This window comes from Solanum lycopersicum, chromosome 10 (assembly GCF_036512215.1).
Source record: "Solanum lycopersicum chromosome 10, SLM_r2.1".
Lineage (NCBI taxonomy): Eukaryota > Viridiplantae > Streptophyta > Magnoliopsida > Solanales > Solanaceae > Solanum > Solanum lycopersicum.
The window spans coordinates 38288469-38302592 of record NC_090809.1 but is presented as its reverse complement, the minus strand read 5'-3'; the positions used below and the strand labels follow the sequence as shown (position 1 = coordinate 38302592).

The 14124-nt window shown below is 33.6% G+C and overlaps 1 protein-coding gene across 1 annotated transcript; it reads right to left on the bottom strand.

Moving 5' to 3' along the window:
• Nucleotides 1-5334: 5334 nt before the first annotated feature.
• On the bottom strand, nt 5335-13472 carry LOC138338819 (uncharacterized). Its single transcript, XM_069289903.1, has 2 exons — nt 13274-13472; nt 5335-5747 (listed from the first exon to the last, which is right to left on the bottom strand). The coding sequence occupies exons 1-2, from the start codon at nt 13470-13472 to the stop codon at nt 5335-5337; spliced, it is 612 nt and encodes a 203-aa protein (XP_069146004.1).
• Nucleotides 13473-14124: the final 652 nt, after the last annotated feature.

The following is a 14124-nucleotide window of genomic DNA, read 5'->3' as shown; positions in this document are numbered from 1 at the left end:
GCTACTATATACTTCCAGAAGATCCAAAGAGAAAGACTAAAATTCGTCGTCGTGCTCCTTGGTTTCTTTACTATAAAGATACTCTATATCGATGATCATTCGACGGGGTTCTCTTACTTTGTTTGGGAGAAGAAGAAGAAAATCAAGCTATGCAAGAAGCACATTCTGGAGTTTGTGGATCACATCAATCTGAGACAAAATTGCATTTTCATGTAAAACGAATGGGCTATTATTGGCCATCAATGGTAAAATATTGTTAGGATTATGCTCCAAGATATCAAGCATGCCAATTTCATGCAAACTTTATGCACCAACCTCCTAATGTATTACATCCAACGTAACATCTTGGCCATTTGATGCTTGAGGTCTATCTTCTAGCAGCCACTTTTACATCCTTGCTGCAACAGATTACTTCTCAAAATGGGCTGAGGCGGTAGCTCTCAAAGAAGTAAAGAAGGAAAATGCTGTGAATTTCGTGAAGGTGAATATCATCTACCGTTTTGGCATTCCTAGTTATATACTAAGCAATAACGGAAAGACATTTGCCAATAAATTGATGGATAAGATTTGCGACCTTTTTGGCTTCAAGAAACGTAATTCTTCAATGCATTATGCTACTGAAAAATGGTCTAACTGAAGCATTTAACAAGACACTATACAAGTTGTTAAAGAAGGTCGTATCCAAATCTAATAGAGATTGGTATGATAGAATGGAAGAAGCTCTTTGGGCATATCGGATGACTTATCGCACGCTGACTCAAGCAACTCCTTATTCTCTTATTTTTGGAACTGAAGCAGTCCTTCCACTTGAATGACAAATAACTTCATTGAGTCTTGCCATCCAAGAGGGACTTACTCAAGAATATAATGATCGCATGCGTCTTGAAGAGTTAGAAGCTCTCGATGAGAAAAATTTGGAAGCTCAACAAACTCTTGAATGTAACAAAGATCGTCTTTCTCGTGCTTTCAATAAAAAGGTTCGCCTAAGGTCCTTGAGTTAGTGATCAAGTTCTTGTAGTTAGAAGCCTGATTATCATATCTATTAAATATAAAATCAAGTTCATCTCAAAATGTGATGGACCATACGTCATCCAAAAAGTCTATTCAAGCGGAGCTTACAAACTTGTAGATGTAGACGGCTTGCGAATTGGTCCCATCAATGGAAAATTCTTGAAGAAGTACTATTCTTGAAGGGGCTTCATACTCCTGGCGCGCAAGAGTATAAACTGTGCACGGATCCCAAAAAAAAGTCGGCTAGGTTGAAAATTTTGAAAGAGGCGGCCCTGGCAAAAGTTAGGACACAAAAAAAAATTAAAGCTCGCTTTTTGAACTACGTTATGACTTGATCCTCTTCACTAAGGTACGTAGGAAACTTGAGAGTATTTTTACTCTGCGTTCACTCATAAGAAGAAAAAAAATGTAATGTCGCCATGTGAACATCATGTTGATTCGTTCAAATGAAGAGTTAAGCACCATGATTTCGAGCTAACTTTGAAGACAAAGCTGCATTATTTCGTAAATCATATGGATGCGATTTTTGTACAGAATCAAGATCTTGAAGTTATCTTTCCAACAAAAAAGAAACATCATTATTCCGGCGCTCCTACTCCACGTAGTGAATTTTCTTCCACATATATGCAAAGCTGAAGATTCAAGCGCACATATTTTGAGCCAAATTTGAAGATAATTTCCATTAATCCGTAAATCCTATGGATGTGATTTTTGTACAGACTTAATATCTTGAACTTATATTTCCATAAAAAAGGGAATCTCATTATTCCGGCGCTCCTACTCCATGTTGTGAATTTTCTTCCACATGTGCGCAAAGACGAAGAAATCTGAAGATTCAATTACGCAGATTTTGATCCAACTTCAAAAACAGATCTGTAATAAACTGTAAATCCCATGGACGTGAATTTTACATAGATTGAAGATCTCCAAGTTATCTTTCCAAAAAAAAAGAATCTCATTATTCTGATGCTCCTACTCCACGCTATGAATTTCCTTCCACATGTACGCAAAGCTGAAGAAAACTGAAAAAAGTAACGTTTTATTGCAATCCTCATATGAACGCTAGGTTATGTAGTCTATTTTTCAATAATAAAGGGGTCTCGTGGAAATAAAAAATCAAAATTCAAAGTTCAAGACTAGGAGTTTCTTGTTGAAATATAAGTTACCATTTTATTGCTTCAAAAAATTAAAAAGAAAAAAAAACCATTACGCCTTAATGAGCGTGTAAGAAAATTCGAAGCAAAAAAAATTAAAAAGCAAATCTAACTACGGAAAAGGCTTGAAATTTATGATTTATTGGTGACTTTTCTCAATTGCCTCTTCTAGCTTGGCTAGTTTCTCAACCTCGTCCTTATACATCACATTATTTGCCTTAATGGTATAAATTTTGCCCTCCGTAGTGGTGACATTCTCTTGACTTTTGGACAACTTCTCTTGAGCCTGGTGACCTTATTTTTCTTGGAAGATAAGGCTTTTAAGTCTTTCTGTACATCTGCTAGAGTTGCTTGAAGTTTCTCCATGGATATATCAAACTTTTCACGTGTCAACATTGCACCATCAAGAGGATGTTGCGCATAAGAGAGAGCCTTCTCATGTGATTCTTTAGTTGTCTTTGATGATCTTAAAGTATCATACTCTGCATATGACTTGAAAAAATTCTCTACATGATCCTCCAAATAAGAGACACCAAAGCATGTTCGTTGTCAAAGGTGACGCTACAAAAGAAGGGGCACCAAGTGTGGTTCGTCATCAAAGTTGAAACAACAAAAGAAGAGATGCTAAATATGGTTCGTCATCAATGTTGAATCTACGAAAGAAGAGATCTCAAGTGTGATTCGTTGTCAAAGACATAATTGCAAAACAAAAGACACCAATTATGTTTCATGTTTGGTTCATCATCAAAGCCAGAACTCTAAAATAAGATGATCCATATACAATTCATCCTCATAAACCTATAAAAAAATGTGTCGCACGGTGCCAATTGCGCGAAGATTCTAGTCGGCGGTGAAAATTATGATATGTTCTCTCACTCGTTATGATGAATGATGTGTCTCACGGTGCCAAATTGAACGAAGCTTCAAATCAGCATGATGAAAATTATGGCATATTCTCACACGTTCATTATGATGAATGATGTGTCCCACGGTGCCAATTGCACGAAACTTCAAATCCGCATGATGAAAATTATGGCATATGGTCACACGTTCGTCATGATGAATGGTGTGTATCACGGTGCCAATTGCACGAAGCTTCAAATTGGCATGATGAAAATCATGGAATATGCTCTCGCGCTTGTCATGATGAATATGATCTTATTGACTTAAGAGTTTTATGTTGTCTTTCCATGTAGATAATAAAAACAAATTATCTACCAATATGTGGCTCTTCAGTAAAGATGTAGAGAAGTAAACTGATGAAGAATTTGATATCTAGTTTCTATAGAAACAAGTCCCTCGTCCTTCGAAATCTCCTACACCAAAATATAGACGTTTTGGTCGAACTACATGGAGCTATACAAAAAAAAGAAGACAGATTTGATAGCAAACTTCAAAAATCTATTACTGTCGATTCGGAAGAATTTAGGTTTTGAAGTTTGGATATGTCATAGACCTCTAAGTCTAGTTTTTGGAATATATAACGGATTATGATTTCAATATTTCTACAACAAGTTATGAATTTTCTACCGCAGGCATGCTGTTCTGAAAAAAAGTGACGAAAATTGAGTTTTGTATGCCTCAAATTGACAATCATTCCTTGTAAGAGCATATGTATTTATTGAAATCAAAGTAAATAAATTGTTTTAATACAAATCATTGAAAATTATGAAGATGGAAAGTTTATTTCCTACAAATTATGGAAATTTTCCATGGGAATCAAATTATGGAAATTCCATGGAAACCAAATTATGGTTAGTTTTCATAAGAATTAAATTATGAAAATTTTCCATGGAAAACAAATTATGGTAATTTTTCATAAGAATTAAATTATGGAAATTTTCCATGGAAATTAAATTACGGAAATTCCATAGAAACCAAATTATGGTAAAATTTTCTCAGGAGATACATAATAATATGCCCGAATGAGAAAAGACTCATGTCATGAGAATTTGAATTCCTTGCATTCTATTCAAGTGAAAGCCTAAAATTTGCATCGAAGCCACAAGATCTCTATCACCAAGTCAAGCTTGTGGACACAATCCTTACTCATTCAATTGGCAGTCATTTCATAGTGAAGACCCAAATGCAATTACCACACTATGAAGAAATTTCAAGCGATAAATTTTCAAGAGCTTGAAACACTTCAAGTAGAAAATGAGTTGATAAACAACCGAAAGTCAAATGACCTCTTACAAATTAGACAATATTGTCATGAAGACTCTGGTAAATTTTGACCTTAACATATCGGCATGGTCATTTCTCATGAAGCTTTAAATGTCTCGTGAAAGTTCAACTACGACGAAAAAACATTTGCTTCACAAATACTTCAAGGCTTGTCTCTACAAGTTCGACAAATAGAGCATCCCAACAAGCCTCGAAGAAGGGGGAATCCGTAGCTCTTGTCATAGAGTGGTTGAATGGGGGTCTCGATTGACGGTCACGAACTACAGACCGTCGTCTGACCTAAAGAGTATAGGTCTGTCCGCCGATTAAGACTTAGCTAATTTATCCCGACTGAGTTTTTTGGAGTCTCTGATCCCATCGACGGTTGTGCAGAACAGACGTGGGTTAGGCTACGATCCTTCTATGGTCACGTCAGTTGCACTTGCAGATTTTTCTGAAAAAATTATTTTTGATCTATTTTATCTATGGGGTGTTACAGTACCGATTATTCAACTCTATCAATATAGGATCAAGGTGTTTGTAAGACCTCACATCAAATACAAAGGATGATTTGGAACTATGAAGGACCATGATACCACCCTTGGTAGAATCCAATTGTTACACGCCTAGCTGGGCCAACCTACGTTCATTACGAACTAACTCTTTTTTCTCATTTTCAACGCGGGCCAAACTCACCATGGACATACAACGTAGGGCATCCACAACTACATTGGATTTTCCAGGGTGGTAAATGACACTCATGTCACAGTCCTTTAAAAGTTCTAACCATCTTTTTTGTTGGAGATTTAAGTCTTTTTGACTAAACAAATATTCAAAACTCTTGTGATCGGTGAACACGTCAACATGCACCTCATATAGGTAATGTCTCCATATCTTCAAGGAAAATACGACTGCTGATAATTCAAGAGCGTGGGTTGGATAATTTTTTCATAGACCTTGAGTTGTCTTGGAGCATAGGCAGTCACTTTACTATGTGTTCTTTTTATTCTTCTTCTTCTTCTTCTTCATCATCATCATCATCATCATCATCATAATCATCATTGTCATTGTCATAATCATCATCGTAATCATCATCGTCATCATTATTATTATAATCATCATCATCATCTTCCTCATCATCATCATCGTCATTGTCATCATCATCGTCGTCATCATCATCATCGTCATCATCATCGTCATCGTCATCGTCATTGCAATCCTCATGGTCATCGTGATCGTCATCGTGATCATCATCGTAGTCATCATCTTTGTCATCATCATCATCTTTATTATCATCGTCATTATCATCGTCGTCGCCATTGTCATCATCGTCGTCATTATTATTATTATTATTATTATTTTTATTATTATTGTTATTATTATTATTATTATTATTATTATTATCATCATCATCATCTTAATCATAATCATCATCATATTTTTCTTCACAAATTTGAATTTGTCAACAACCTGATTTTAGATCAAAATTTTAAAATATGATAACTTCATGGAGTCGATCTAATAAATCTTTTTTTATTGATAATAGGATATCTAATCCATTTCAAAACTTTATTCAATGATTTATAACTCATGACAAGTCTAGGTACTCTTCTCTCTTGTTCGAATGGTTTATTAACATAAAAAGCAGTACAAGACCATAGAGATTTTGAGGGTCTTATTAAACCCTTTTGAAGAAGAGTATCAATCTCTTTTTTACATAAATTTAATATTCCAAATTCATTTGGCATGGTCTTGCTTTAGTGAGAATATTATATTCAAAAAATTCTTCTTCATAAGGAACACTTACCACATGTCTTTCGTTTCCCAAAACACATTTGGGTAGCCTCCACATATTTGTAGAGAGAATTGATTCTTGAAAAATCTCAATCTTTCCTTGGATTTTAGAATTTTGTAAAGTCTCTTCAATGGTAAGAGTACAAATCTTATTTTTAAGAAAATAAATTTGTTTATTTTTTTAAAGAGATCATATCTGTAACCTCAGCACGGATTTTGAAAATGGTTGAGGTATAAAATCTGTTCTTATTTTTCTTCCTTTTAAAGTACCAGTAACTCCGGTCTCATGCCATAAACTTATTGGATATAAATGCCAAAAAAGGCATTCCTAGAATAATTTTGTTAGAAATATTTTTTTATGAAAACAAATCTTTCAAGCACACATATATTATTTGTACATATATCCTTTAAGAATTTTATATTCAATATTCATTTTATGACCACTCACATTACGAAGACTATGTATAGTCTTCTTAAAATATTTTGACTGAACAAATCCTTCTTGAATGCAATTTAAATCGTCTCCACTATCAATAAGAGCAATAAATTCCTTCTTTAAGTTGTAATCAATAAAAAAGTAATTTTTGCTAACGGTTTGTGAGATATAATTAGTTCGATAGTTTATAAAAATAAATTTTATTATCAAAAGGACTCATTATGGATGTCATGAAGATTACTCTTTGGAACACCATAAGGATCTTCTTCAACTACGACATGTTTCCCATAATGATTTTTTTCCTTACTTTCTATAAAAATAATTCTCTCATCAAGAATTATATTATGATTATTGAGGGAAGATATTTCTTTTTGAGATTATTAATCTCCTCAACCAAATATTGGATTGTAGTGGGATGAGATCCGTTTGAGACCTAAGTTTTAGTTGTCTGCTTACTTCTGCCTAGATATAAGCATTATTAAAAGTAGTATTTTCTTTAGAAATTCTAGTATTATTAGTAGAGTTTTTGGTATACCAATTTTGTCAATAATTTGGGATCTTAATGTAGGATCATCAATCTTTCTGAGCATCTCTACCCAATTTTCATTACTTATAACATTGATGTCTAAGTCCTTGAATTCAGAATACAAATCTTGATCACAAGGTTGGCCAATCTAGAAAAACATACATTCTTCCTCAGATGAGGATATGTAGTCTTCTTCATGAAGAAGTTTTAGGTCTTCACTAGTAGAGGATTCCTCTCCGTCACTATTATTATGGCTTGAATTTTTCGAAGAGAAATTTGTAGGCAGTGAAGTTGTATTGATAAATTCATATTAAATTTGGGTTAAATATTAAATCATCAGACGTTGACCAAGTCAAATTACTGGCTGATAAAGTCGGATTACTATCTATGTCAAAATTGTATCACTTAAATCAAGTCCAAATCACTTCGGCCAGTCCATTAAGTTGACAAGATGTTCCCAACTAATGGTCTTCAGGCCCAGGGTAAAAAATTGCTCAGACCAAAATACCCCTAAAGTCCTAAATTAATCCTATATAAAGAGGTCTTCTTCTGACCAAAATACAGAGAAATACATACATACAAAAATACATAGTTGCTCTTCGGTGGTGATCTGCAAGTCTCCCGCATACAAAGAAGTCTTCGCTCTAAGTGTTGAGCCGCAAGTATTCCATCAAATCAAGATCATTCCTGAAGAAAAAAACATAGGAATTACATCTTTTATTAAAGATTTCATATAGATTGTATCCTTCGCATAAATCCAAATTCAAATATTATTGTTTGCTTGCTATTTTTCAAGAACGAAACTTTAGACCGATACAGAATTGAGGAGGATTTTATATAAAGAATTCTTAATATTATCCTCTAGATCCAGGCTTTTAATCTTATCCTTTACCTTGAAATCCCTTTCATAATTACCTACTCTTCCACATTTGTTATTTGATTTGTCTAATCGTTTCTTTTCTTGTATTGCCTTTGAGACTTTTCTTTATAATTTTTTTTCCGTTTTACATCTATTATACTTCTTATAGGATTCAGACATATCAATTGTGAATTGTTCACCAAATTCCCCTAATTGTTGTTTGTCAATTAAATGGTATCTTTTGATTTGTTGATTCAACTTGATCTCATTACATAAGAGACCTTCTTGAGTGCAGACACTTATAAGTTTTCCATAAGTATAATCATCATAACTAATACTCACTGGATCTCCTCTAAGAGATTACCTAACCCTCTCTGCAAATAAAGCAGGGAGCCCTTCTGTAAATTTGGATTTCTAATGAGAGTTTTACTCTCCAGTAATTCCATAACCCTTGATAGAAAATATCCTTGTATCGTCTAAAGGAAGTAAGGGTTTTGCATATGAGGTTTTGGATCATAGTCCTCATGATTTCACTATTATATGATCATCTTCCAGAAAAATGTCCTATAATGGTTAAAACTAAAGTGTAGACTATATTTGAAATCATTCCACTCTCATCCTTAACGGCATTTAAGATGGCCATAAGTTGGGATTCTGAGAGATAATTATCCCACCAACCCCTTAATTGACCTATAAAATCGGCAATAATCATGTTGGTTATGTTTTTTTCAAAATTATTATTTGCCTTATAGAATGTACTATACATAAGAACTCTATGAGTTAAAGTATAAATTTGCCTATTAGTAAACCAATCAATATTCCATGCATAAATTTTTGTCCCACTAAAACTATTGGAGGCATAATATTATTGTTATTCCAAGAGAATATCCTGAGGAGTCGGTATAGGATAGTAATACATCCTTTGAATCGAGTTTCTTGCATGTTTCTATGATATTTTATTAATCTCATCTCAAATCCTATCAGTGATATCATGTTCACTTAGTTGGAGGGGATTAATGTCTAACCTGTGAAATCTTTCTTGTAGTAATCTCTCAATATTATCAAGCTTTAATAATTTAAAGTCCTTAATTTCTGGAGGGGGTTGACTAGTAGGAGTAGCCTTTTCTTTTCCTTTATCAGGGATCTTAGATTTTTCCAATTCAGCATATAGTTGGCTAATTTTATTATGCAAAGAAAAAATATGTTCTCCTAGAATGTTTACAGAAATATTTGTGTAATTGTTTTGACGTAATAAAGTTTTAGCATGCTTGGATTTAATAAGAGCTGTGTCATTTTAATCAAACAACTCTGCAAATGCAATAAAGTATACGGTCTTATCATTTTTTTCAATTTCTAAATATTGTTGAGGAGGTAATAGGGATTTGGTAATTGTACCATCAGATAACTTATAATCCTGTTCTAACATAGAAATATAGTTATAAACATACTTCGTCATAAACCATGGTACAAAAACTATAATGTTATTTACTTAAGAAAGATCACTATAAAAATCTTCTTTAAAGAATGTTTGTTGATTGATTTCCAAATTTTTGATGAACAACTTTCTAAATGATTCCCATTTGGGTTGGAATTCTTTTGAAGTTTTCTTTCTTACCATCAATCCCGATCTAGAGTCAGTAATTTCCGATCTATCCATGTAAATCATTTGGAAAGTCCATTTCAGACAAAGTAGGGTCCATATAAAGGGTAACTATAACATAAATCATCTTGATATTATCAACTCTCTTTCCTTCTTTCTTATAAGAAGTATATATTCTAGAATTTTCTCTCTCTAATATATGAAGTAGACGCTTTCAGAAGACATATCAACAATATAATCAACAGGAGATATGTAGGATAAGTTAGTTCTCAACATTCTTGAAGGAAAACCTATATTATTAGCATAACTCGTTAATATATTTTGGTCAGTAAATTTTATTCTCACTGTCCCATCTGGAGTTTGTTCAATATTCGAAATATCAGGATTTATATTATTTTTGGGTGAGATTGCTTCTTCGATCACCCATTCTTTAAGAAAATCAATTTCATCTCATTTAATAGGACGTCTAATTATAACATTAGACTTACTAAGGTTTGTTTCTATTAAAATTGTTTCATTTTTAAAATCCATAATTTTACACATAGGATTCAAAGTGTATAAAGGCTAATAGTAGATTCTATAACAAATACCTATAACTTTTGTACCAGGAAAACAATAATAGCCATACAATTTTATACTTAATATTAAAGTATATTTCCATTACTTAAGAGATTTGCAAATTAGGATATGCGTTAAAATAAACATGGTCATATGCCAAACGGGTTTATATTGTCCCTATAAGATTTTTTTTCCAATCCTCATTTCTGTCAAATCTCAGGGTTTCTATAAAGATTTATGGTATGCGTGTAAGAGTGAGGGGCTTAAAATCAACTTTTACTAAACTAATATGAATAAATCTATAATTTTCTCTATAAATAGCAAAATCACTTTCAGATAAAAATCTAAAAGTACCATGATCCAAATCGATAACAATAGTTTCTTCGGTGGTTTTAACAATATGTTTAAATTCCATTTGTTCAAAAGTAACCAATTGGTATATAACCTTGGGTTGGATTTTTAGGAATTGTCCATTTATTTATATGTAGTTGTTTAGGCATATCATATTCCTCTTTTCTACTGTATTTAACAGTAGTATGTTTCTTCATAATTTCATATTAGTAAAATTATATCGTACTTATTAATACTATTATTATTATTATTATTGTGATTATTATTATTATTATTATTGTTGTTGTTGTTGTTGTTGTTATTGTTGTTGTTGTCGTCGTCATTATTGTTGTTGTTGTTGTTGTTATTGCTTGTTGTTATTTGTTGTGGTTTTGCACCAGTTGACTCATACTTAAAATTGTAAAACTATATTCTTGTACACAAATTTAGATATGTTCAACATGGTTTCAATTAAGAATGTGGTTACATATTTTTTTTTGAAACACTTAAAGAAATTCAAGGATGCAGTTAAGCACCTTGGACAAATTATTTTAATAATTAATCTTTCATTAATTTAAATCAATAAATGTAAGTAGGAATTATTAGTTGTAAGGTAATCGATAGGAGAAGACAGTTATGTCTCCAAATGTCAGGACCAAGAATGCATTTATGAATCTGAGTTAAGACCAAATAAAAGTCCGACAATAAAAGTGTGAGCAAGTCAGCCTGAAAATAATATACCCAAATAGTAATAAATAATTTAATTACAAGTCAATAAAAGCGACCGTGATAGAACCATGAGACTTGAGGGATTCCTGATACCTTCCTCTGGGTCAACAAAATTCCTTACTCGAATTTCTGGTTAGCAGACCAAACAAAGGGTCATTTTCTTTTGGTTAGGGATTAAACAAAAGGTGACTTGGAATGCCATAACTCAATTTCAAGTATCAACTTTGGAAAAAATAAAACAATGTCTTAATCAGTAACGTCCCTTCAATTAGAAAAACCCTATCCGCCTTTGTGCACAAAAAAGGGGTGTGACAATGATAAACCATGAAATTGGCTTTTGGAGAATCTACAAGTGAACATCCTACCGAGCAAATTTATGAACATCTTTTACTAACTCTTTTTATCCTCAACAACATGGGTTACACTACCCATTCACATTCGACTTAAAGCATCCGCAACCACATTGTCTTTTCTAGGGTGGTAAAGGACACTCATATTATAATATTTCAAAAGCTCTAACCATGTTATTTGTCGGAGATTTTTGATGCTTTTTGGGTGAACACATATTGGAGACTTATGATCGGTGAGCACATATGGATGAACTCCATATAGATAGTGTCTCCATATTTTCAAAAAAAACACCACGACCGCTAATTCAAAGTCATGAGTTGGATAGTTTTTCTAATGTACCTTGAGTTTCCTAGAGGCATATCCTATCACCTTACCATGGTGCATGAGCACACAACCCAAACCTACTCGATAAGCATCACATTACACAATGAACCCTTTGGTACCATCCGGTAAGGTCAATACCAGAGCGGAGGTAAGCTTATCTTTCAACTTTTGGAAGTCTTTCTCACAAGTTTCAGTACATTCAAACTTAACTTTCTTTGGTTTGAAGGTAGTCAATGGAGAAGCAATAAATTCAAATCCATTAACAAATCTGCTTCGGATCAACCTCAATATCCGCACTAGATCGACCAAGAAAATCCACTGATCTTAAGGAAAAATTCACACTTATTATATTAAGTAAAGAGTGGATGTTCCTTGAGGACTTGCTATCCTCAAATAACCCACGTGTTTAACCTCACTATTTGAATATACCAATATATCGTCACTAAATAAAATTACAAATGAATCAAGATAATTCCGGAAACCCTTATTCGTAAGGTCCATAAAATCGTTGGGGCATTAGTTAGACCAAAGAACATAACTAGAAACTTATAATGACCATATCTTGTTTGGAAGTCCGTTTTAGGAATGTCAGCGCCTCTAAGTCTATGTTGGTGATACCCCAACCTCAAATTAATATTTGAAAAGTAACTCACCCCTTAGAGTTGGTCAAACAAATTATCAATTCTAGGGAGAGGATACTTATTCTTTATAGTGACCTTGTTCAATTATCGCTAGTCAATACACATTCTGTGAGACCCATATTTATTTTTCTTAAATAATACCGGAACGCCCCATGGAGATATGTTTGGTTGTATAAAACCCTTGTCTAGCAACTCCTCGAGTAGAGCCTTCAATTCTTTCAACTCAGCCGGAGCCATCCGGTTAGGGGGATTTGACATGGATGTAATATTTAACATCAAATCTACGCCAAAATCTATTTTTTATTTGGGAGGAATTCCGAGTAAATCATCGGGGAAGACTTCACGAAAATCCTTCACCACGGGGACGACTTTAGAAGAGGATCCTCGAACCAAGGTCCTTGACCCTCACAATATGATAGAGATATCATTAGGAATCATATTAAATGCTTTTATACATGAAATGATTTGACCTCTAGGGATTGAGTTTCCCCACTTGCATTCTAAAATGGGTTCATTAGGAAATTGAATTTGACTACCCTTGTTTACAATCGATTGAAGCAAAACAAGCACATAACCAATCAAACCCCAATAAGACATCAAATTCCAACATATCAAGTTCTACCAAGTCAACCAATGTAACTCTATCAGACATTAACATGGGACAACTCTTATAGACTCTTTTAGCAACAACAAAGTCATCCACGGGTTAGAAACCGAAAAAGGTTCAACAAAGACATTGGGGATCACATAAATCTTCATAGCCACTAAAGGAGTTATAAAAGATAAAGTGGCACCAGGATCTAGCAATGCATAAACATTAATTAAATATACTTGCAACATATCGGTAACAACATTGGGAGAATCCTCTTGATCACCCCTAGATTTGAGAGCAGAAAAGTTGTTCTTCTTAAGAACATCAGAATTAAGACAACTTGCTTGAGCTTGGTTACTCTCCCTTGCTTGAGTTTTTTCCATGGGACAATTTTTCACCATGTCGCCACTTTTTCCACAGCTAAAATAACTATCCTTTCCTAGTAAGTATTTACCCATGTGCCTCTTGCTACATTTGGCACAATTGAATTTCTAACTTTGTGAACCACCCCGTTTTCCCCCTTGAGACTTAGGGTTAGACACCCTATCGTTGTTATCCTTGGAGAAATTATAAGGAACTTGGTTGGAGAATCTCTTCTTAAACTTTGATTTGTCTTACATTTCAAACATACCCTTAGAAGTTTCTCTATTATAGGGACTTGTTCTCTTGGTATACCTTTTTCCTCTTAAGTTTAGTCTCCTCAACTTGTTGATCATGCACCATCAAACGAGATAAATCCTGTCATTCTGAAGCATTGCCACACGATACTTTTACACAAGATCATCAGACACCCCCGTCACAAAATGACTCATTTCATCCCTTGAATTAGTCACCAAAGAAGAGACATACTTGGACAACTTAATGAATTTCAAAGAGTATTCTTGAACACTCATACCTCCTTGACAAAGGTTGATGAACTCTTCAACTTTTGCCTCTCTTTTCTCCCTTAGGAAGAAACTATCAAGAAATGTCCTCCTAAAAACTTCCAAACTTATAGGACCCGCTCTCAAAGCCCTATTCTCTTTTTATTTAGTATTCAAAGTTTGATCCACA